Source organism: Argiope bruennichi, chromosome X1, assembly GCF_947563725.1.
Source record: "Argiope bruennichi chromosome X1, qqArgBrue1.1, whole genome shotgun sequence".
In the NCBI taxonomy this organism is placed as follows: Eukaryota; Metazoa; Arthropoda; class Arachnida; order Araneae; family Araneidae; genus Argiope; species Argiope bruennichi.
This window is the reverse complement of record NC_079162.1, coordinates 29,675,921-29,701,108: the sequence shown is the minus strand read 5'-3', so window position 1 is coordinate 29,701,108 and position 25,188 is coordinate 29,675,921. Positions and strand designations below refer to the sequence as shown.

General features: G+C 29.6%; 1 protein-coding gene across 1 annotated transcript in view; it reads right to left on the bottom strand.

The window, feature by feature from the left end:
- The window catches only part of LOC129958289 (large neutral amino acids transporter small subunit 2-like), a 74,100-nt gene extending 51,135 nt beyond the window's left edge, over positions 1-22,965 (bottom strand). The window contains exon 1 of the mRNA XM_056070659.1: positions 22,403-22,965. Within this exon, the coding sequence (XP_055926634.1) occupies positions 22,403-22,907 (505 nt within the window). The 5' untranslated portion in view covers positions 22,908-22,965. The remainder of the gene's footprint in view (positions 1-22,402) is intronic.
- Between the last annotated feature and the right edge of the window lie 2,223 nt (positions 22,966-25,188).

Here is a 25,188-nt window from a genome sequence, read left to right as displayed (position 1 = left end):
TTAAATCATTTCAATATTTCTTCTTTTAATTGGACAAATGTAAATAATAAGAGAATAATAAATAATAAAAGAATTAAATGCGATATTTCGCATTGCAATCTTAGTTCTTACTATTTAAAGAAATGAAAAATCGAAAAAAAAAAAATAGTAAACGGTTAACTAAAATTCGTTTATTGACTTTTATGCTTTCGCTGAATCGTAATAAAGTCAATTCATGTTCACGTGATATATACTGAATATGTTGCGTCAAATTAATTTTGAGGTCCATTGGGAATCTCGCAGGAAAAAGGACGCAATATTACCACAAACCTAAGCCAACAGGCTGATACTATATAACAAAAGCAATTATATTTGCCATGCGAACGAACATCCTGCGAGTGGATTCCATTCATCATAGAATGGAAAATAATGTCAAAAATGCATTCGCATTAACAAAACAGAAAATTATTACCCAATAACAGCATTTTCCCCTGTTTGACATCCTATCAATGACAATCAATTATTCTCATCAACTCGGTGGTAAAATTTTCTATTCAATGTATGATCTATTCACTCTACACTTCCTTACTCTTCAAAATGATTTCGACTCCGGCAATTCTAGACGGATATTATCTACTACTTTGAAGCTTTCCCGTCGCGTCAATTAGCGGTCCTTTGAAGGTCATTGGTCGTTTAATATCCGCTAAAGCCCCCGATCTATTATATTAGTCTGCCATTCTATTGTAGATTCTTCGTACAAGTGCTTAATATGGACTACTGGAGATCCATTACGATTCTCCGCAGATCGATTCGCCTATTTCTAGAGTATTTCGACATGTGAAAGATTTATTTTTAGAAACGCGACAGGAAAGGAAACAATTATACCTTTAGTAAAGGTAGAATGAAGATTTGGTAAAAGAAGTACCTTAGAATAGATATTATCTATTGAAAGTTATAGTTTGTCTTCAATTATGTTTCAGTATAATACTGCTGATTAAATTTTTTAAAAAATTACATTTTATGACAAAATTTTTTTAACTGCACTTGCCCCGAGCAAAGTAGAAATCACACCTCGATTATTTTTTATACGATTTGCTGGACTGCATGTGGTGATAAATGCAGTGACTGCACGGCATTCTAATAACTTTGTTTCCTTATAATATGATGCAAAAATGATGGCAACTCCCTAATTGGAGAACATTTCAGCAATAGGGTTTCCACTTAATATGATAAAATAAATGGCGGAAATTATTCTAGAACACGACATTCTGGCATCATTCTTTCACAAAAAAGAAGCAAATTTTTTGTGTAGGAGAATTTAAAGTTCATTATAAAAGTTATTCCAACTTAAAAATTATATTGGATTTATTCGCTAGCGTTATATATAAATAGCAAGTGATATACTGTTGTTTAAAAACAACCCTCTATTTTATTCAGAAAAAGTATGACAGTAATTAAACATTAATATTTTATATGATTCAAATTTCAAAAAAAATGCACATTAATTTTATGAAACTTCAAAAGTTAAAATGAAACCTCTGGAAATATTTACATTTTCTGTAAACCAGGCTATCGCGACCTCGTGTTAATCAGAGACTTTCATTTTAATGAAAAACAATTTTTAATATCTTTTCCTTTATCATTAACTTTTTGTACTTTTTATATATGTAATTTGGGGGCTATATTTTTTATTCATGCATTGTGTCACACAATATTTTTTAGCAGAAATGGGATTAAAAGTGGAAAATTTCAGTTGTTCTTAATATAAGTAATAATATCTTTAATATTTATTAAATGTCCACTCCCTCTCTTTATATTTTTCCAATTAGTAAAGTTCGTACTCACGTAAAAAAAATTTAAGACAACTGATCTTTTGTAAATTATAAGCAATTTACAAATATTTCGCCATAGGCAATTTACAATATAAAAAAATAAATCTGTATTGAAGTTAAAAAACCGATTTTAAAGTTAAAGGTGAATTATTTAAATTAAATTTTAGTCGGTGTGAGCTGTTAAAGAAAATAATTATTAATTCTAAAATAATTTAAAATCTAATATGCTTAGTAATAATAACTTACATTAATAGACAAGAATAAAATTTAAAAAAATAAATATAATTCTTTTCATTGATGGGAGGGGTAAATATGTTTAAAAATTTCACAAGATCTTATAACCTATAACAAAATTACTTTATAACTGAAGATATCCACAACATCAGAAACACTGCCAGCACTTTTAAATACTTATTAAGGCATAATAAAATGAACACAACTTTTTTCTTCTATATACGAAATAACGAGACATACATAAATTGTTGGAATCGTCAATGCATTCAACTTCGGGATTTTCATGTGTAACGATACGTTCTAATTTTCCAAGTCTAGAAAAATACACTTTTAGAATTCTGTCTATGTATTTGTTTGTGTATATGTGAACAAAGTAACACAACAACGCAACGAAATAAGCTGATGAAGCACAGCATGTGTTGGTTACACACAAATTATAGATCTTCGACCTTGACCTAACAAATTCTGGCCCAAATCCATCATCGGGAAGAAGTACTTAATGTATTACGAATGTGGATCATTTTTATAAAAATACATTTTTTTTTCTTTCACGTTGAAGGAATGCTTTAAGGTCCCTTTTTAACTATTGCATTTATTCATTTTTGCGTTGGGACTCATTATTTGTGTTTTCAGTTATTTCATTTATCGGCAAGCACAAGGCTACTCCATATGGTGAAAATTCTAATTAATCTACACGCAAATTACCAAAGGTACAAATAAAAAATATTATTTAACTTTGGAAATCCGCAGGGAGGGGGGGGGGCGACACAAACTCTTTTCATTGAGTAGATAATTTTTCGTTGAGTATCTGCAAAATGCAGAAATTGTTTCCTTGGGATAAATTTTCACTAATAAAAATAACCACACGTGAAGAGAATTGATCTTGTTGAAGTACTTGTAAGTGGAAATCAAGTATATAGAATCATGTACTGCTGTCTGTAACACTGGGCGGAGATAAAAATATGCTCCGCCCATTTGGTCTGCTTCATTATCGGAAGTGCAAATCCCAACGATTGTTTTAACCTCATCTACCAGGGATTTTTAATGTGTAATTCATTGATTTATGTAAGTGCGAATAAAGATGAGCATGAATAAAAATCAATCATGGGATCGTAAATTTCCCGTCTTATTTATATTTTTTATTTTGAATTTTAGTAAAAGTCAGTGAGCTGAGATCTGGAATTTTTATTTATTTTTTTATACTAAAAATTATATTCTCACTTCAATGCCAATTAGAAGATATTGCTACTTTTTTCTTATGATACTTTCTTAAATTTTGTATTTAGCAACGTATTTTTTTTTTCTGTTAATGAATCACTATTTGCTTCAATTCGATTTAATTGATTAATTTTGATTTGAGCGTTCAACATTATGTAAAGAGAAAATCCCACTGCAAGAACACAAAGGTTAGGAAGAGACAGAAATGCGCGATGCAGAGCAAAACATAGCCAAATGACATTTAATCTGATCGGAGATATTATTAACAAAATAACATCTCGTCTAGATGGGCATATATTTTTGGGCAGAGGAAAGATAATTCGCCTTTATTTATTTTGGAAAGTAAATTTTGCTTTTTTTTTTTTCCCCTCACTCTTTTTTTTTTTCTAGGAACGGCATATTAAAATAATTTTTATAATGAAATTGACTTAAGAAAAGAAATTCATTTAAACTATTATACAAAATTTGATTAATTAATAATTAACAAATCAAGGCATTTCACTATTGCATGAGACAAGAAAAAAAATTATGAACTCATGTCTGCAGCTAAATCAAAATTGCGGCAATAATTATTCTTAACAAATTTTAAAAACATGACTTTCTTCTCAATAAGTTCTGTGTTCACGAAAGATATTGCACATTTTACTGCTTAATAGTCTTCTTTCATTCAGAAATCAATTATATTTCTCTTTTGTTAAAATCGACTTATAAAGAAGAATCAGTCGAACGTCTAATAAAGAAGCAGACAGACTTTTGGCTTTTTGAAAGAAAGTTTGTTTGATAAATATAAAACCCATTCATCTGTATCATTGAACTACGGAAAATACTGTCTGAATAGCACCTTTAGTTCGTTATTACATACATTTTTACTTTATTCGGGATTCCAACGAACCATGTTTCCTAGCATCAAGCCACTCATAAACGCAAGAACCACTTACCATGATATGTTTCATGTTCTTAGTCATTATAAACACTAGTTTCCAGTACCTCCAACTTGCCCGCCCAATAGTCTCGGGCGTAGGCGTACCACAAGTTGTGAACCTCTGATATGGAGTCGTCTGTGGAATAGAAGTACTTAGTCACAGTTGGATTAGAAGTACTCGTCTGCGGATTAAAAGTGCTTAACATTTAGTTAATAGAAGTACTGTCAGTGCCATGTCGTAAGCCCATCATAGCTCTAATAACAAATTATTAGATTTCAAAGGAACTTAATCCTACTACTTGGCTAAGAATAGATTCATCCGCATCATCTAGGTCACACATATCGCAACTGTGATAACAGATTATTAGATTTAAAAAGAACTTACGAATCCTATTACTAACCATCCTAAAAATAGATTTGTCTGATACATCTAAAGCTATCCATTTTCAAAACTGCTAAAAGATCTCTTGCGAAATTAAGATTTTCTTTCGACTTTTATAATTTGTGAAAGTAAAATCAGATGTGTTTCGCAATAGCTCAAAATGAAAATATCTTTTGAAAAGAAATTTCCCTTTAATTATGGGGATCAGTGCTAGCTTTAGGTACTTTGTGGTGTTAAGAAAAGCATATTATGAGGCCCATTTTTTTTTATTAATTCTCAATTTAATTTCAGGCTTTGTCACGTTGATGATTTATTTTAGGTTAAAAAATTTTTATTTTATTTTATTAAATCTGTGAATATCTAGTTGTTTATGATTATCTTATTAGACTCCAGATTGATCGATATTTACATTTCTACACAATATTATTGAAGCAGAGCTTCGTTATTCATAAAATATCTTTCGGTATTTACAATAATTCAGTGAGCGTAAATGGGACGTAAAGGTACTTTATTTGATAAAGAACTAATATTATCCATATGTTTGATAATTAATACAATTTGTATTTTTTACAACTTATTTATTTGGAGTAATAAATAATATTATAACGTAAAAGTTATAAAGTTACGTAAAATAAAGTTTTTTAATCGATTTGCTTGTGGCTCCCTCTCAGCCTGGCAGCCCTCAATAACTTCCATGAAATGGTTTAGGAAGTAATATATTTTTTAACTCTTAGTACGAGGAAAAACTCTCAAACTCATGAAAGGCAAATTACTCTAAGCCTTCGGAGCTAATTACATTACTTTTCTAACAGAATTGCAGTGAAGGTCCTATTATAATATCTACTGTCAATAATTCGATTTTTATTAATCCCATTGTGCTATTTTCATTTGAAGTTGGAATGTTTCAGTTGTTGATGGCAAGCAATACTTTCCACCGTAATTTGTAATTAATGTTTCAGAACAGAGAAACATTTATCTTTTTAGTTATTAGAATGGGAAAGCTAAAAGTATCCAGTAAATTTATTTTTTGTTGATTTCATCTTTTCCTCGCGTTTATTGCTTTTTGAACTGCGAGAGCTTATTTACGAATCTGCTGTAATAAATCTCTCCCTCTTAACTATCTAAGTGCCACTAAATAACTGAAGAATGTTATTATAGTTGAATTACAAGATGAATCGCAAGAAGATGATGAAGAATGCAAGGAAGTTATTCGTTAAATTGGTACAAATCGATTTCTGTTTTCCGTTTATCAGAGTTTTATTTATTCGGCATATGAGAAGCATTAGAAAAGATCTACATAGTTTCAAGAATTTCGATATTAATTTTGATAGAAATACAGAGTAGGTTTCGATGAAATGTGCGACTTGAAACTGTGTTATAAAAACAAAGTCCTAATATTAGAAAGGAGAAATCTAATTTTAAAGGTTAAGAGAATATCCTGATATATTTTTACAAATACAAAAAATCATTATTAAAGGAATTTAAATTTGACATATTAATATGCATAAAATAACATTTTCTGAACATTTTTTAACTCCATTATCTTGAGCGTTTCCTTTTTGAAAAAAAAAAAATCTTCATCTTTTGAACTTTCTTCACAATAACTTGATTTCTGATCCATGTTTCACATAGAATGTCGATTTAGATAGACTGATATTATCTAATAAAAGATAAATTTCATTTCTTTTTTATTTCTTTTGAATTCTTTACACTGTACGGGGATTTACTTTATTTGCAATACGTATTCATACGTATACATGTACGTATATGTACGTTCAACCGTATTTTAGAATTCGGTATAAACGAGGATAGACTAGAGTTCAAAATTGATTCCATATCGATTAATTCTATATAAATTGTAATTTTATATCGATTAACTCAAAAATGGAAACAGATTTATGGCGATTCCAATGTCCCACTGCAACCAAGTACCTTTCCTACAAAAAGAGAGAAAATCCCCTCCTAAGATGCTATCTAAAATCCTTGAGGTACTTGAGGTTCAGACGTCGTCCAAGTAGGGTCAGGTCTTTTCGGTTTCACAGGTACTTTTTCAGATCATAAGGGTCATATTGAATCAAAGGGCTTTCAGAACTTGAAGATCACCACTTGAAGGTTCGTCAGCTGAATGTTTTGTTCGCAAATTTATTGAAACAGAAAAGAAGTCAAATGGAAATATCATGTTTGACAACCATCTCATCAGTGTTTAACTTATGTAGCAGTTTTGAAAAGAACTAAAAGTATCAGGTCTTTAATTTCCATAAGGAAATGTGATTTATACAATTCCTATTTGCATTTTAATAAATTATTAAATTTCTTAGTTTATAAAATGTGTAAGCACTTTCAAAATAATCTCATTTTTGTGCAGGAGTGACTTTCACTCCAAATTTCTTTCATTGGAAGAGCTGCAGCATTCGATAATTGGTAGTAAGTTGCAAAAAATTTGCTCAAATATTGGTGTAAGAGTTCAATTCTCCAAATGAAATGTATTAAAAACCAAAATGAATGAAGAAATGATTTTCAATATTACATTCTGATATAAATTTTCTAGAACATGGGTAAGTGTTAACGCCCATTTGTTTATTGCGTAATCTCAAAGCATTTGAAAAACAGTAAACTGAAAAATTATTTTTCTTTAAAATTTTCACAAAAATTTCAATACCAGAAGTGAAACGTGATACTGAAATCTAAAATAAATTTTCTTAAAATGTGAATAATAAAATAATATTTACCGAAAACTAATCAATAATTGCATTGATTGACATACTTAATTATTTTTCAAGTCAAAGGAATGTTGTAAAATTAGCAATAATAAATTTTTGTATTAATTTCTAATCAGTGAAAAGTTTTTCTTCCTTATTAAAAATCAAAGTTTATTAAAAAAAAAACTAAAATCTGATAGTGAAAGGCATCATGCAATCGTATGAATTATCATAATAATTCCTTCCTATTTCAGTGTCTTAAATTAAATTCATTTGTATGGTTAATGATAATTTCACCTATATGTATAACACATGAAGAGACAAAATATAACTAAATTTTGTAAAATAAAGTGCTGGAATTAATTTGAGAGAAGGATTCTGGATAGTTATCTGAATATATTATTTTACTAGTGTGTATTTTTTTAGTTAAAAAAATGCTTTTTAATACAATTGTAAATCATTTTTTCAAGAATTCAGAAATCTTGTACACTCAGAATCATGGATATATTTTTCGTAGTCATAACAGCCAACCACAAAATTCGAAAGGACAACATATGATATATGGAAGAAAGTACAGCAATCAATATTGCATAAAGACATAAGAGACAGGAAATGGCCGACATAAGGAAGCCAGCCTCTCAAAATCATTTTTTTATCTTACCTCTAGAGGTCAAAATGTCAGTAATAGGAAGCAAAATATTATTTTGTAGATATAAAAGGATGCGATAGCATACTACAAGCATAAAATTGCTATATTTCTAATTCTTTCTAAAATTTCTAACAATTCTGGACTTTTTTTCTTACTTGATCATTTCTTGCCGTGTCTGACGCTTAGAGTTAATTTTGTGCATTATAATAATGCATAAAGATTTGTCCTTTTCATTTCTTTCTTAAATTGAAAATTTAGTTTAAAAACGACAAGTTTCTAAGAAATGTAGACGAAAATTTTTATATTTTACTTTTTTAAAATGATTTTTCATTTGTGTAAAGCCTTAAATTTTGCAAAAGAACATTGTAACATACGTTTAATTATTGTTCTAAAAATAATTTGTCTATAATAAAGTAATAAGAATTTTTTTTTAAATTTTTGTTTGGCAAGCTATAGATATCGGGGAATGAGGAGTTGAAAAGCAGCGATCGGAAGTCAAAAGCGGCGGGGATGACTTTTTTTTAATTTTTTTTTTTTTTTTTACAATTAGCCCACACATAAGATTAATGACATAATAATGGTTTAGAATTCTTACTATTCTCCAAAACATAATTATTATATTACATAGTAAAAATTGAAAAGAAATTCATCAGTAGCTTATTGTTAAAAATTGAATCAAAGTTATATTATTTGAAATCTTTCTAAAATGTAAAACCAGCTTACACGAAATAATTCATTCAAAACGGGTACAAATTCGGCTTGTTTTTAAATTCAAGACAGTCCAAATGAGGGCTGTAATGGCTAATCAAGGACATCTGGTCACCTTGGCGTCTGATCTTGTTTGTTAGACAAAGAAATCAAAAGCCATTAGAAATTAGACAGAACCTCCAAGCAAAAGTCCATTGCCAAGAACTTTCTGAAATTAATGTCATAAAAACAATTAATCTAGAATTTGCTTCTGTGCTAAATTGTTAAAGAAATCCAAAATAAACCAGTGATAAAAATGATTTGAACAAAATCTTTTCACTCCATAAATTTATCATTTACAAATTAGAAGTGGTGTTAAATTTTTAAAATGTACAATTTTTATTTCAAATATTAAATTTTATTTCGTATAAAATTCATGTCAAACTAAAAAATCAAAAGAATTTCAAAATTTTGAAGGGAGAAGGTATTTAAAAGTTATAATTTCTGCACCATCATCTAAATATAGATCAATAAAGGGTAAAAAGACTATTATAGTCGAATAAACCTTATATTCTTCTTAACCTTGATTCAACAAGTCACCTTGTTAGGAAAAATGAATAATACCATCCACTTTTTTTTCAAAGAACATTTGAACTTATTTTTACATATTAACCAACAATTTTAATTTGTAGTCAAACTGCCAACAGAATTCAAGCAGTTGGAGAGATTCTATACATTTTATTGGAGAGAAATACAATCATCACTTTTATTCCTTCTCGAGGTCTTTGTAATATTATTTAATCCCTGCAATTCCCTTTGTAATCGCTGGGAATTATTTTACTTACATAAACTCAATTCACTGCCAGATGTTCACTTATAATCGTACTGTTTGAATCATTCTCTTTAGTCGCGGTTGATTGATTGTTTAGTTAAACATCCCGTTTTGAGCAAAAACGAAAACAATTAGGCAGATGGTGCAATTTTAAACCAAGGTCGGCATGGCGTCGATATTACTTTAGTGGTATCGAATTCGCAATAATGGCAAGTGTCAGTAGTCTGTTCAAAGAATTATTAGTTATCTAGGCTTAAAATGAAAGAATGTTTGAAAATAAATTACGAAATGAAATTTGACGGGATTTCGGTGAATTTCTTCTTTATAATTTGAAATAAAATAATCTTTTGAAATATTACGGACAAGACTATTCTGACAATTAAGTTTCTAATGGTGTTTTATCATTTTATATAAAAGATAAATTCTAATTCGAGTTAATATATAAATATTTTGTTTTATATTCATTGCGAGGGTTATATTGAAATGGACTTCTTAGTTTTGAACAAGGAAGACGTCTCTCTAAACTAATTTCACGTCATTCTCGTTGAAATTCTACATCTCCCTATCGTAAGTCATTTGAGCCATTCATAAGGTCATTTAATGCATATCAACCCATGAATACGAAGGATTTACTGTGACATTGGATCTCAAATTCGAGAGCTTCCGACTTCGAAGTCGAAACTACCATCAAAGAGAAATAGAATTAAGCTTTAGCCGTTCTTAATTGATGTTCCTACAATCCTTCTTTTGCTTTTATATCAAAAATCCTGTTATACATAGTAATTAATATTTCACTACAGTAATCTAAATTTCACATAAATACATAGATAATGTCTTTTCTTTCCATAATTCAAAAATACAATCTGTCACAAAATAGACACCGACAAAATTCCATATCCGTCTGCTGTCCTGGAAACCGACAAGAAACGACATTCAAAGAGAAATTTATAGGATATATATACAGGATGATAGACAAAAATAGGACATATCGAACATGACAGGAATAACGTAGAAACAAGAATGAAATATAGAAATCAAACTGCCATGACCTCGCATCTATGAGTGCTCTAGAAAGTGGCGGTTCAAATTTTATTGAAAGATGTGCAAATAAGCATATCTGAAAAGTGTCAATGTAAAGGGTGAAGGAAATGTTTTTGACCGCACTTTCAAACCGGGGGATTTTTCTAATTCCGTAACACTCTCTCTAACTTATTCATCAACACGCCAAATGCATAAAGAAAAGGTTCATGGGATTACCAGACCAGGTTACCAATCAAACTAGGTTACATGCAGCACAGATGCGGTGTAAAAAAGAAACCAATTTTTTTAGAAATATTTATAAGAAAAAGAAAATGGCATGGTAATTACTCTGGGTAAAATCTTGAAAATAATTGAATAAAATGCAAAATATATCAAGATGAACAATGGACTAACAGGATAACAGTTTTCTATTAAAAAAAATAGAAGAAACAGAGATGAAAAATCATTGTACTTGAAAAATATTTCTGATGTTTAACTTTTCAAAGTTTTTTCTCTGTATTTATATGATGAATTATCGAAATTTTAGTATAAATGGCCAATCATTGTCAGCAATAATCATTAGAAAATAAAAATCATGTCATCAACACAAAAATATAAGTAAAGATGTCCCATTAAGTTTTAAATGTTATAGGAAAACACATTTTTCATGATAAACAACTATGGTGGAATACTACTGCAACCAAGTCTTGCACAGTTAATGCAATGGTTTGAACCAAGAAATTCGGTGATGAATTATATTTTAAGACTGTTCTACTTTTAAAGATTGCCTTTTTTTCTTCAGCTAAATATAGACGTCCTCTACATCTAAACAATGTTTATGCAAAAAAAGAGTGATCTCAAAGAAAACAAGCCAGTTTTACTACTCATTCTTTGCAGTTAAATGAAATAATTGAAAAATAATATGGGGGTAAAAAATTATTAGACAACATCAAATTACTGAGAATTAAAGTTAACAGATTTTCTGAGCTTCTACTTGGCAAATGCTTCATTCCAATCACAGTAATGTAATTCGGAAGTCTAGCTACTGAAATGGAGGGATATAAATAATAGAAATGGACTAATTCAATAAAAATTCCAAAAAAAAAAATGTTAGAAGTAAACTCTATATGACTTAGACGTTTGCTTAATAGACTGCCAATTCTTGCCGTTTTACGAATTCGAGAATATTCCCTTTAAGCTCACATCACCTCAATTATAGAGCCTAGAGAACTAGTAAAATCAGTTATTAGAAGTAAATAAACCAGCTGTTCACCTGATCCTACTTTTCGCTTAGATCGTCGTGTAACAATGAAATGTTTACCGATAAAGTGTAGAAGTTTGCATTCATACCATAATCAGCAATTGTGAATATTTCTGCGTTTTTCTTGCATTTTACTACTATCATAAATATTTTTTCATGAAAAATTGGTTCGATAAGAAATAAATCCAAAATTAGTACTTTCTATCCATCTAAGAAACGCGTGCTACGACTGGAACAAGACTATTTGTGGAGAGTACACTTTTAACATTTGCTTAAAATCAAACGCTAATTTTTACTATTTTTCTCCTTTTTTTTATCTAAATATTACAAAACTTCTTTTAAATTATGCTACGTTTTGAAATAAAGAAAATACAAGAACATACTTGCTTTTAATGAAACGGTTAATTATGTAGTGACCCTGATTTAAATTTAGTTATCTTAGGTTTAAAACTTGTAAATAAAAGGGAAGGAAACGAAGAAACATGCATAATATTATTTTTTTATTCTTCTCCCATGATCATATTAAAGTGATCATATTCCAATGTTAGCCACCCTCAGTTTTTATTTTTTGCCCACAATAATTTTAATTTCAATTTTCAAGCATGAACTTTTTATTTATAAATATACCTGGGACAATCAGGCTTCAATTTATTAAACTTGGACAAACAGTTAAAAAGTGGAACTAATTAAATCAACTATTCTCACAGTAAAGGCGCTTACAGCGTCAATTGCAAAATACCGGATTAAGACCCCCCCTCCCCCATTGAAGTATAGTGGAATTCAATTACTATTCTCGAAAGCAGACAAGTGGCAGGTGGAAAGGACTCCAATAACGTGAATCACTTTTTTTTCCCCCCTTTCTTTTCATTCTCATAAAAGGAAGCACGGTTAACAACGAAGCGCAGAGTCCAATCAAGAACACGTGATTTGTAATCAATAAATCCTCTATCCATACTGCCTGGCTAAAAATAAAAATAAATCGTGTATCTCAGAACTTTTTTTGAAATGTCAGCAGATTGCGGACGGAGTTCATTCGATGATTGTCATTTACTATAGGAATATTTATGTCTATGCATCTGCCTTAAATTTTTCCTAGCAATGTACAATCAAAAAAATCATTCCAGATCATTTATATCATACTCGATATATTCTAGTTACTTCTATTTACGCTAAAGACAAATAATACAAAGAAAACAATACTTGCGAAAAAAAAACAAGATCTTTTGAATTATAACTAAAAAATACAGTTTAATCCTAGAATTAAATATTTCCTTCAAAGCCAATTAAAGAAAAAAAGACACAGCCAATGAAAACACCACTAAAAAATACAGTTTTCAATTGTCCTGGTAGCGATAATGTTTAGAACAGGTATACAATGGGGCACGATACAAAAAAAAGAGGAAACGCAACTCTTCAATTTGATTAACATAGAAATAACGAGTATTGTTTTCCATTCTATCATAATTAGTGTACTTTTGTTTACTGAAGTAATGAAAAACATCGTATTTGATAGTTTTGAAGTTTACGTGACAGATTCATTAATTTTATTTATCTGCAGAGTAGTAGATTTTTGGATGCTGCATTTAGGCATTTATTAGTATCTGTTCTATTAAACACTCAGTCTATACTTCTACATAAAAAATAGACATAACCGATGAAATTAAGTTTCATCAAAAATTATAAAAAAATATATAGCATTTGGAAATAGAAATATTAAAATGTTTCATCTATTTCAGAAAAAAATTACTATCCTTTCTTCGAAATTTTATTTCGGTAGATTTCAACACGATTGATCTCATCAATACAAGCAAAATGCAATTTTTATCTATAACGCTAATAAATAAAATTAAAATGGTAATAAGGAGGAATTTTATCATACTAGATGAAAATTATGCATTTACTCACATTTAATAGTGGCCCAACAGACAATTGCAGCATTTACTTCTTTGAGCACATTATCTTAAAAAAATGAACAATTCATAACTTATCGATGTATCCTGATATCTTTCAACTGAAACGCCTTGTCCTACGTGATTTTTTTTATTATTTTCAAAGAAAATAAAATTTTGATGGAATTTATTTCAATAACAAAAAAATTCTTATAATTGCAAACACAACTTGTCACAATTCCAGATACAATTCCTTTACTCTAGATTAAAATCTTGTAATAAATTTATCAATTTTTGCAAATGCAGGTTTGAATAAGAGTTTTCGACAGTGCTGGCATATGCATCTTCCTATCATTTTAACCCCTTAATTGCTGTGTTTTTTTGTGTGTGTTTTCTTATCTAATTAGATAGCATCTGCCGTTTCAAGAATGTGCTATCCTTCAGATTTAGTTAAGAATCTATATAATATTTGGTGTTTGTACTTTATATATAATTTTTATGTCGAATTATAGCAAGATGCATCCCAACATAGCCCCGTCGTATAATTTCAAGAAGGAGCTTTAACTCGAACAAATCAGGTATTAGTTTCATTTCAAATTTTTGTCTATTTATATGATTAATTTTGATCTTGAACCGACTCAACACTTTCTCAGTATGATGTCACGGATGTTGCTATAAAAACTACAGATTTCATTCATGGAAAAGATATTCATGATCTCGCATTTTCAAATAGAATGCAGCAGTTCCAATTAATTCGTAAGCAAATTCCTGCTTGCAAAATGAGACGTATCTGGGAAATAGCGAGGGTTGTTTTCAGTTATTTGAAAGTTGAATATCGTCCATATGTAAGCGTCATTCAATTACATGTTTTTACATTTGGTATCAAAATGCATGCTTGTTATTTAAGATGATGTAATATTCATCATAAATAGAAATACATAATCATCTGAATTTCAAAATTGGCATTATTTATACTGCATCATCAGAATTCAATGCATTCCTTCTTTAACAAGCCCAAGGTCAATTTTTTTTCTCAGATAATTTTATATTATTCATCTGTTATTTTCACAATTATTTCAGTGATAATAAATTACATTACTCGTGATAAACTCGCGATCTACAACGAATGCTCATCTCAATAGAATTTTTATGAATGAAAATCAAATTCAACTGCAATGTTGCAAATTTAAAAATATTTTCCGAATCGGATTGAAAATGAAAATTTGCACGCAAAATTACCTCATGTTCCGAAAGTACTTATCAATATCAACAGATATTCACTGTTATAAATCGAATAACCGCCTTTAAGACCCAAATAACAAACTCATTTGGGTAATTTAAAAGTGAAATTTAGCAATTTTAACCCATTAATACAAAGCGTCCTCATGAGGCAATTACCATTTTACTTCCCTGGTTAAACAGGAGCATTGAACATGGTCTCATTTTAATATAATATTTATGACCTGGCATACTATTCTTAAATCGACTCATGCGACATTCATGATGAAAAATTGCAGACATTGCATCTAATTATATCAAATTTGGCACGCAGTTACTTCTTAAGCAGTAGGTACTCTACTAAAAAATTTCTTTAAAATTTTACTTAGTATTTTCATTAAAAATTAATCAACATTTTAATATTTTACCTCAATAGCATCGAAAAAGGATTGCACAAAACTATTTTTTACACTACTTTAAAATAAAAAAATAAGTTCTTCAGTGATTTATTTTTATTTTAGTACTTTTTTTTTTTGCATAATTTTAGTAAGTTTCAAAAAATAGTTTAAATGTTTTTTTTTATATCGTACATTGTTATTTGTGAGAAAGTACTTCTAATAAATAATTTTCTTTGTTTTAGGTAATGTAATCATATGCACGTACGTTGTGACAATATTGAATATATTTGTGAGCATTTTATCATTGACATATAATCAACAGAAAAATCGTAAAAATAAAATTAACTTAGACAAATCAAGCTAAAACAATATCATATGACTATGCTTCAAACTAATGTTTTTTTCCTTGCTTTATTTTGCTTTGATTCATCTAACAAGTCTTTGTCTATTTATACCCAAACTTCTAAGCAGATTGCCACCCTTCTTTAAAGCTTCGACCTTTTTTCCTTTTAAATTTTAATGTTTTTCCTTTCTAATTAGTAATCATTATTTTTTCAATATTTTGCTATATTTTAAAAACCTTTTAATATATCTTTTTGAAAAGTCTCATTTTCAGAACTTAATGAAAAAAGTCAATGAATACTTAAGATTTTATGATAGTAATTACAAGCTAAATTTAATTAACTATTCTTATCTCCATATCTAGCTAATTTGAGGCGCAATGCCAGAATAAAAAACTTCAGAAATAAAGCCAAAAATTTATCTGAATCAATTAAAACTCAATAAAACTACCTGAATGAATATTTCCGTAAACACCTGGCGACTAGAAATAGAATGTCTAAATATAGCTCTTGGAGATCGAGAGTCACTTCGGATAGTCTTGAAACGGGTATTGAAAAACATTCAAAGGCTGAAAACATTTCGTTTCGTAATCTATTTGGAGAGTGAGAACTACGACTTAAATGTTTCTTTCAATTTTTTGGCTTCTGAAAAGAAATGTTGCAAAATAGACTTCAGAATTTCCTTTTAAACTCTAGGGTTTTAAAAATATTTCGATAGCCACTTTTGGAAGGAAGGATGGATATTGGCCTTTCTGGAAAATATTCAACATATTTTAAAATTAAATTATTCGACGTTATTATTTTTTCCTTAAATTTGTAGTAAAATAAATAACTTTATTTAAAGCCTTTTTTAAGAAAACAAAAACCAGAAGAATTTTTTTTTCCAAACTTAAAAGCTCTAAATTAATTTTCTTTCAAGCCATGTTGCATTTTCAAAGTATATCAAATACAGATATACGAAATGGGAAGAAGAAAAGAGAGAATAAAATAAGATAGAGAGAACAAAGCGTAGCAAATAGTTTATTTATAGTTGTTATTTTGTATGTTTTTTATATTTTATAGAAACTGGATATATACAATAATTCACTGATGAAATTTATGTCAGAAGTTTTATGGCGACCCTATCTTAACGATAGTTGTTACCTAATAAAGAGCTAACACACCGTTTGATAGGAATGGCTTAGTGCTTAATCAGATTAACATCCCTTTTTGAAACTATAGAAAAGTTATTTGGGGGAGTATTTCGCAATTCTAAATCATAATCGGAAGACAAAAGTGTCTCAGCCGGAACTCTCTCACCAAACTTCCACACCATACCAACGGAAAGACGCTTGACCATCGCTGAAAATTTTAGCATGCAGCATCCCACATGCTCGATGGATGTGGGAGGGGCGGGAGGGCCAAGCCAAGCTCGTGATTCTTCAATCCTATAACCGAAATCATAAATCCAAGCCACCACGACCCCGACGATAGAGATGGATTTTTACGGAAAATGAGCTTTTTCACTGAAAAAATTACTACCGTCTTGTTATCTATGTATGATTTCCAAACTATACGAGCGTATAACACATTTAAAAAAGTAAATGCCTTTATTTACCTCTTTCGATAGATTCTTTTAGAAAAGATTATCAAGATTTAATTCGTGGCCCTCTGCCTAAAAACAATAATAATATATTTGCAAATCAATAGCAACTTGCTGAAATGCGATGCAAAAGCATTTGCATTTATTCGCAAACACAATACATAAATAATAATTAAAATTAACCCATAATTTTATAAAGAAAATGTAAAAAATGAACGATATGCAAGAGTTGTTGTATTGCTTAGTAATCTATACAATAAGGATGTAAAATAAAATGCTAGTTTTTTTTTTCTTCTAGACTTCACAAATCGACTCCTTAAATCTACTTTTTGGATTTCTCATCTTTCCATACTCCGTTTAACCATGCAGAACATTCGGAAATTGAAAAGAATGCATATTTTTTTAAGTAGAATCAATTCGTTCTGAGTAAATTTAATTCACAGTTTAGAAAACAAACCGAAAGTGCTGGTTTCTTCAAACAAATGAATCAAATTTTTGCCACATGAAAAATTTTCTTACTTACATTTTTAATTGATTATCTCTTCAAATTAAAGCAGTTAGCAATTAGGTTTTGGAGAATAGTAATCTTGCTCTGTAGCATTTAGACTGGATAAAGAAAGCAGAATCTAATCTGCCAATCCCTTCTTCTAGAATGTGATAAAAATTTATAGAAAAATGTGAGAAGTATCAACTACAAGCAACTGCTTCAAAACTTTGAAGACATTGCAAATTTCTTTCCTTGGTATCTTACACTTTTTAAAGGAAATGTAAAACAACTTTTAAAAAACGGAAAAGTTGGGAACAAAAGAGAAATTTTTTAACATAAAACATGGCGTGTCTATTGCTTCAAACAAATATTTAAAAAATATTCAGCGTGTTCTGAAATGCTTTTGAAATTCAAAGGGCTCAAAATTTATATATAGTGAATACTGCTTAAAGTATTCGCTGTTAATGTTATCATTCGCTTTATATTATCAAAATTCTCTAGTCCCGAACCGACATATTCAATTGTATACAAAAATATTCGCTTAATGTGTTCACTAAATCGTTTAATGTTATCGAGTTTGAGGTGCAGAATTGACCAATCTTTCATTTCGAACCAACGTTAACAATGAAATTTCTTCCTCCAGTTGTGAGCCTTTTGCTAGATGTTTCCTTACATTATTTGTCTAGACTAAAATGCTCTAAATTGGCTTAAACGGACAGTTGTGCTGCGAGGTCTGATTTAAAGTTTGTTGAATAGCCATAAATCAATGTTTCCTACGATTGAATTATGAAAGCAAAATGGAAAAAAGGAACTTATTTGAGTAATTATTATAAAATAGAAATTCTTAACAGGTATGAAGGCTCACCTAAAATGAGTGAATTTAACGCTGCGATTCTCAGTCTCTTTTGTGTAATTTTTTTAAAAAAATCGGGAGTTTTTTTGTGAACAAGACCAAGATAAATATAGGTGATTCCAACCGGTACAAATGTCTTGAAGAAAATCTTCCAACGAATGCCGAAATGAATGACATTTTGAAACCTGATACGCAGTATCATTCAACAAATTTTTAAGAACAATGCAAGAACAATATTTGAGCCAGCCATTACAAAATATTATCGATCAACAACAATAAATGGATGTTTTCGTTGTTACTTTTGAAATAAATTGTATTTGTCAATCGTTTAATGTTATCAACATTCTTAAGTCCCAAAAAGATCACATTAAATGGCAGCTACTGTAATACATGAATTTTCGATGTAATTTTAGTTGATTGAATTAGTTATCTTTACATCCCGTGCTGAACTATACTAGGGCATTTCGGAACGGATCTCAATGTTTTATCCATGATTGGTGACGCATTAGACGGTATTGTTTGTGTCACTATTCCTGTGTTGCATGAACATGAGGACGCTTAATCCACGTTGTTAGAACTCAGGTGATATCACATTTCGAACCTCCAGCCAGAATCCACAACCCATCCACCAATTTATCATGATTCTCCTACCTTTGAAATTTTTATTAGAATGGAAATTTTTACTAAGAATAACTAAGCAAAACAATTATAAAAAAAAAACTAATTTGATGCAGACTGAAAAGGCAGAACAAAAATTAACAAAATCCAATTTACTTCAGCTTTGGATGTAGAAAGTTAAACTCTGAGATTGCGACTGAGACTCCACACATTAGAAACCTTTCCAACAGGAAAGATTAAGTTACATTAAAGTTACTTTCCAGTGAATCAATACAAAAAGAGTAAGTACACTGTCTCCATCAAGGTGTCTAGACGGGAAGCGTGTTCGAGTGAATTTAGAGGTATTTACTGTTCGGATTACTACTGCTTTGTAAAAAAAAGAAAAGAAAATGCCCTACTAACCCAAATACCATTCTTTTAGAAAAATGAGAAGAAAATAAACGGTGTACAAAACTTGGTCTTTTTCTATGCGAGAAGTGGATTCAAGGCGGTTGCAAATTCAATCTTAAATAATTCATGCCAAATAAACAAGTATTTAAAATATGTTCCGGTTAGAGGGATATTATGAAATTGACTATCAGATTCCAATACCTTTTTTTTGCAGAAATTTTGTTCTATATATACAATAATGTTTTCAGTTGATATATCTGCTACGCTTATTCATCTGAGGCTTTTTTTTCGATTGCTTCGAGTTATTTTCTTTACGACAAGTTGGAAAGTATTGTTTTGCTTTAATTTAAAAAGAAACTTCATATATTGTTAGAGTGTAATTTGTGTTCTACAGTAGCAAGGAGCGCTTCGATTATTTTCATAAAAGGACGAGGATAAGCCTTAAAAGAATGAGACTGCATAATGGTTTTTAACTATTATAATACAAGTTGAAAATATATCTTAAAAATAATAAAAAAGTGAATCATTATAGAATTGAAGGACATTGTAAATGTGTCCAGAAACAAGACGGGGAAATTGACAGATGAAAGTTTTCCAAATGGTAAATTATTTCCAACAAACGTTTCCTTTGTTATTTTTTCTAAATGAGCAACTGCCGAATCCGTTATTTATAATAGTTTTTTAAAATATTCATTTACATCAAATAGTTTTATTCCCTGTTTCCGAAAATAACTAAAACGCTTATTGTTATTGTTGAATAGAAATTTCACTTCTTTGAAGAATATAGAAGTTTCTCGTTAAATTTACGTAAGTCAACAGAAGATTGGTGCAATTTTATCGATTAACAGCTTATAAATAAATGTTAAATTGAATAAAATAACCGTCCATAATAAAACAATTTTCAGCATTTTCGTTTAGGCATGAAATATACCAAATAAATTGTCGTACAGGAATAAAAATTCACTTCTAAATCATCTCATTTCGTTTTCCTGAACAAGTAATTTTTTCATTATAAAAAATTAAATTCGATTTTAAATTTAAAAAAAAAGCTTAAAATTTTTTAATTACTTCATTATCTCCAATGATTAATGTGGAAGATTTGCACTTTAACATAAAATGATTCATTAAAAACTGAAAAATCTAAATTAAATGTAGTTTTTTTTCAGTTAGAATAGGATATTATAAGGTATTAATATAGTTTTTTTGGAATTGTTGCTGAAAAATAATTTCTCTGAGTTCTAAAAGAAGCATAACTAACTATACAAATGTTAAAGATTTTTATTATTAATATTTAAAACTTTTCAAAATATTCCAGTGACTCACTTTTAAGAAAATTTTATTGCATCGAACACTAAGAACAATATTTATTAGCCACAAAATAAAGTATTTAAATTAAACAATTGGAATTTTTATTAATGAGTACGTTGCAACAAAAATTTTAGCTGTCTTTAGCATTCTTTCATTTATTCCTTTCAATTAATCACTTTAAAACAACTCCAATAAAAAACTAAAGCTTTTGATAATCGTGTGTCGGTATCCTTTGGAAGCAAACATAAATTTTACAATATACAGAATTAATAGTAATCTTATTATCAATCAAAAATTACTTTTCTTTGAGAGTACGCGAAACCCGAATCATTAAGATTTAAGCACTTAAATTCAGAACGTTTTCACATGTGACCAACATTTGGCCTCCATCCAGATTTCATTGTTTTCTTCCGGTAGCTTTTTCTCTTGGGATGAATGATCTATTACATTTCAAAGTGAAGTCACACAAAACGTAAACACAACGAAAAGAATACACATTTCGTTTCCTTTGATTCAGGCAATGATAAAATATATAAAACTTTGCCTTTTTATTTAACTATTTTTGAATCCAATTTATAGATTAACCACTTCGCTGGTTTGTCCGTGCATCTCACGATCATCGAATTTTCGTTTTTTGAAATTCATCCAAAATTATTTAAATATTGACATGAAAATACTCAATATTTTAAGGATCCTAAATATTAAAGTAACAGCGGTGTCAGGAAATTGAATACACTGGAAACTTTTGTCAATGAAAAAAAAGTTTGAAGATTAAGTTTATGGGAAATTAACTTTGTAAATCAACCAAACCTTTCACACTTAGATGTTAATTAAATGATATAGACACTTCAATAGGTATATATAGACAATTATAGGTATATATAGATAAATAATATAGACAATTCAACCTGGTAAGATTTGAAAATGTAAAAATTACATACATGTACTTTTTATTCTCATAACTCCATATCATTTTGATTTGTTTAATGAATTACGGTTGTTATACAGAAAAATATAAGAAAATTTCATGTTTTGATATTCTTATAGATAGCAATACAGATAGTGTACAAATATTCAATCAACCGGAAAAATCTAAAGTCTGTTTATCAGATAATATATATCATTACCGGCGTATACATTCTATAGCACATTGTACTTTTTCTAATGATATTTAGTAAAAGCGCGATTTGGCATTAACTAGACAGTAATACAAGCAGACTTGACCTTCAAAAAGCCATATTGCTTAATATTTCAAGGCCAACGATTGAATCGTGATCAGTTTTTTTAAATTTGTTTAGAATATCTTATTAGCTTTCTAACCGGTCTAACTTGGCTTTAGTTAGATATTATTTCCTCATTTTGAAGCACCACAAAGGCCATTTTAGGAGTGACCTCATAATTTTAAACCATGGTCAGATGACGATTTCTCTGCTAGGATTATCGGTCATTATGACCGTAAAGTATATTCACTAAACATGTATTCATAAGACATTATGTTTAAAAATATGCTCTATTTAGGAATTTCTCCAAATTCCATAATCTGGAGAATCAGTGTTCGAATCTCAATCAAGAAAGGTTAAAACAGTATGACAGGTATACTTACATATACAGACGCAGGCCAGGAAACGAATTGCCGTATCAGGTGGTTCACAATCAGGGTATATGGGACGTAGAACGTAAAAAGAGAACGTCAGGGCCACAATCGCTTGAGAACAGGGACGGACTATCATGCATTCGACCCAGAGGCGCAAGAAAGCCACGAAAGGACCAAACGATTCCATAATATATGCATAATCAGCTCCGGTCTTGGTGATCATGCAACCCAACTCTGCATAACAATAGGCTCCTACCAAGGAAAAAATACCTGATGAGATCCATACCACCAAAGAGAGGCCCACACTTCCGGTACCTTTAGAAACACCTTTGGGACTGACGAAAATCCCGGAACCTATAATGCTGCCGACGATCACTGTGATTCCATTCAAAAGATTCATCTTTGGTTTCAAACAGATCACATCGTTGTCCGGTTGCTTTTCACGTATCGAGCCTTTGGGTGATAATTTGATGCTTTCATTTGTAGGGGACTTTTCTCCTTCGTCGTTGGCCATTTCGGAGAGCTTTCTATGAGTGTTTTCTTTCTTCGGTGTGTGTGTGATGTTCTCCCGACCGAAAGTTCCTCTGGAAGCGATTCGCCCATGCGCCTTGGAAATTTTGGGGTTGGCGGGTTCAGAGATTGTTGACTCTGAATCGATCGCCAAAGGTCCGCCAATCGAAGCAGACAGAAAACTTTAGCGCAAGTTTGAAGTTGATTGAAAGGTGGTATGTAAACTCAAACAATAAAAAAGAAAATTTTCTCTCTTTAATTTCATGCATTACTGAATATTTACACTATTTTTAATTTATATAATGATCAAGATTTTCATGAATACCAATTACTTTTTATTGTTTAGAAATTATTAGCTGAATGTATCCCTGAATTTTTGTTTTTTTAATCTAACATTTACTAAGAATCTCATTGATTTTTCAGAAAGCTTTTTACGATTAAAATCACAGATTTTCAGTAAATCGTGTGCTCGATAAATATGCAAATGATGAAAACAATCGTTTTTGGCAATATTTTCATTAGAAAACAGTTGCTCATAAATATCTAATTTAGATGGTGACATCGTGCCATCTGTAAGAAATAATTGATTTTTCAATTTATTCCATTATTTTACTGTTTTAAAAGTAAGAGGTTGATTTTTTGATTAGATTAGTGTCCCTTTATGAACCTATGCTAGAGTTATTTCGGGATGAACATTGTTATTTTGAGTCTCGGTCAAATTCGAAAAGCAAAACCTGATTCTACATACCCTTTCCAAACTTTCACACCACATCAGCAATAAATTCTGTCTTTTAGTATGCACACTTCATTACTGGCAAACAATTAAAGTATTCTATGAAGAAGGAATTAGTATTCTGTGCAAGTGCATTGCGTTTTTAAGATTTGTCACATATTGAAAGAATTTTAACCCTTTATTTACCAAATTATGTTGCCATCAATTTTTCAAATTTATTTTTGTACCAGTACTTAAGTTTCCTTGCAGAATAATTCCAGGGAATCCAAGAAAAAATTTTAATGAATAGAAATATCTTAATTCAATTAATAATTGAATATTTTTAATTTCTACTTTTAGATTATATTAACTACTTGCTATATGGTTACATTCTCCACGTTCTTTTGAATACCATCAGAAAAAATAGCCATATTACGAAGATATAAGCCAGATTTAAATGATACTTTTAAGTACCGTCAATAAATATAGGGTTAAAAGGACGCACAATGCAATGCAAGCGCACTCTCACCCTGCTAGCTCGTCTCTAGACACTCCCTCCCGATATGCTCACAGTAGAATCGGGGTAATATTAATAATATTTTAAAATTTGCTAGAGATAGAGATAAAATTAAAGAAGATTCTGGCATGTTCTATTATAAGAATAACTGCATCACCTTGCTTCTGATATTTTGTGAACTAAAATAAGAAAAACTATATTTTTCATATCACTTCTTTTGTATACATCTGAAGTGTAACCAATAGCAAATTTCCCATAAACTTTTACGTTCAATATACCAAAAAGAGATATTAAAGTTATTAAAATTCAACGAAGTGTGAGAGCATAGCTGTATGTACGGAGGAAAATGAGAATTAGAAAATATATTATTGTATCAATGAATTGATTTTATGGCTGTAAATGTGCAGTGTGAGTTTAATTAATCCTCAACTTTGAACTGAAATAACTTTTAAATCATTGTTAAGAATACTGCAAACGTTTCTAATGAAAATTACTTGGAAAAAATTTTTTTTAATGGATACTGTTTTCAAGATGAGAAATTTTAGAGATAATACATTTGCTCTGACAAATCAAAAAGTTGTCACGCAAATACAAGTATTTTCTTTCTTGAGCCAATTAAGACAATTTTGCTAATAATTTTCGAATGGTGGATTTTCGAATAAGCAGTCTAAACAGCTATAAAAGGCCGCTCGGCAGAGAACAGATCAATTAAAAATTGTTATTTACATAGTTGCAAAATAAACAAATTTGTAAAAAAAAATACAATTTCTATCAATTATGAAATATTAGAACAGCAATGTAAATCTACATTGAATCATTAAAATCACTATTAAAGAAATTGAAGCATAATTAATTACTAAATTATAATGTATATGAATATTAATTATTTATTTAACTGATTATGTTATCTATAACATAATCATATTATACATAACTGGACAGACCTTGTGATCCAATAATTTTTCATGTTATATTTGTTTCAAGTTTATTACTTCCGGCTAATCTGTCATAGTAAATAAATGTTGTTGTTTTTTTCAAATAAGGAAATAAATAATA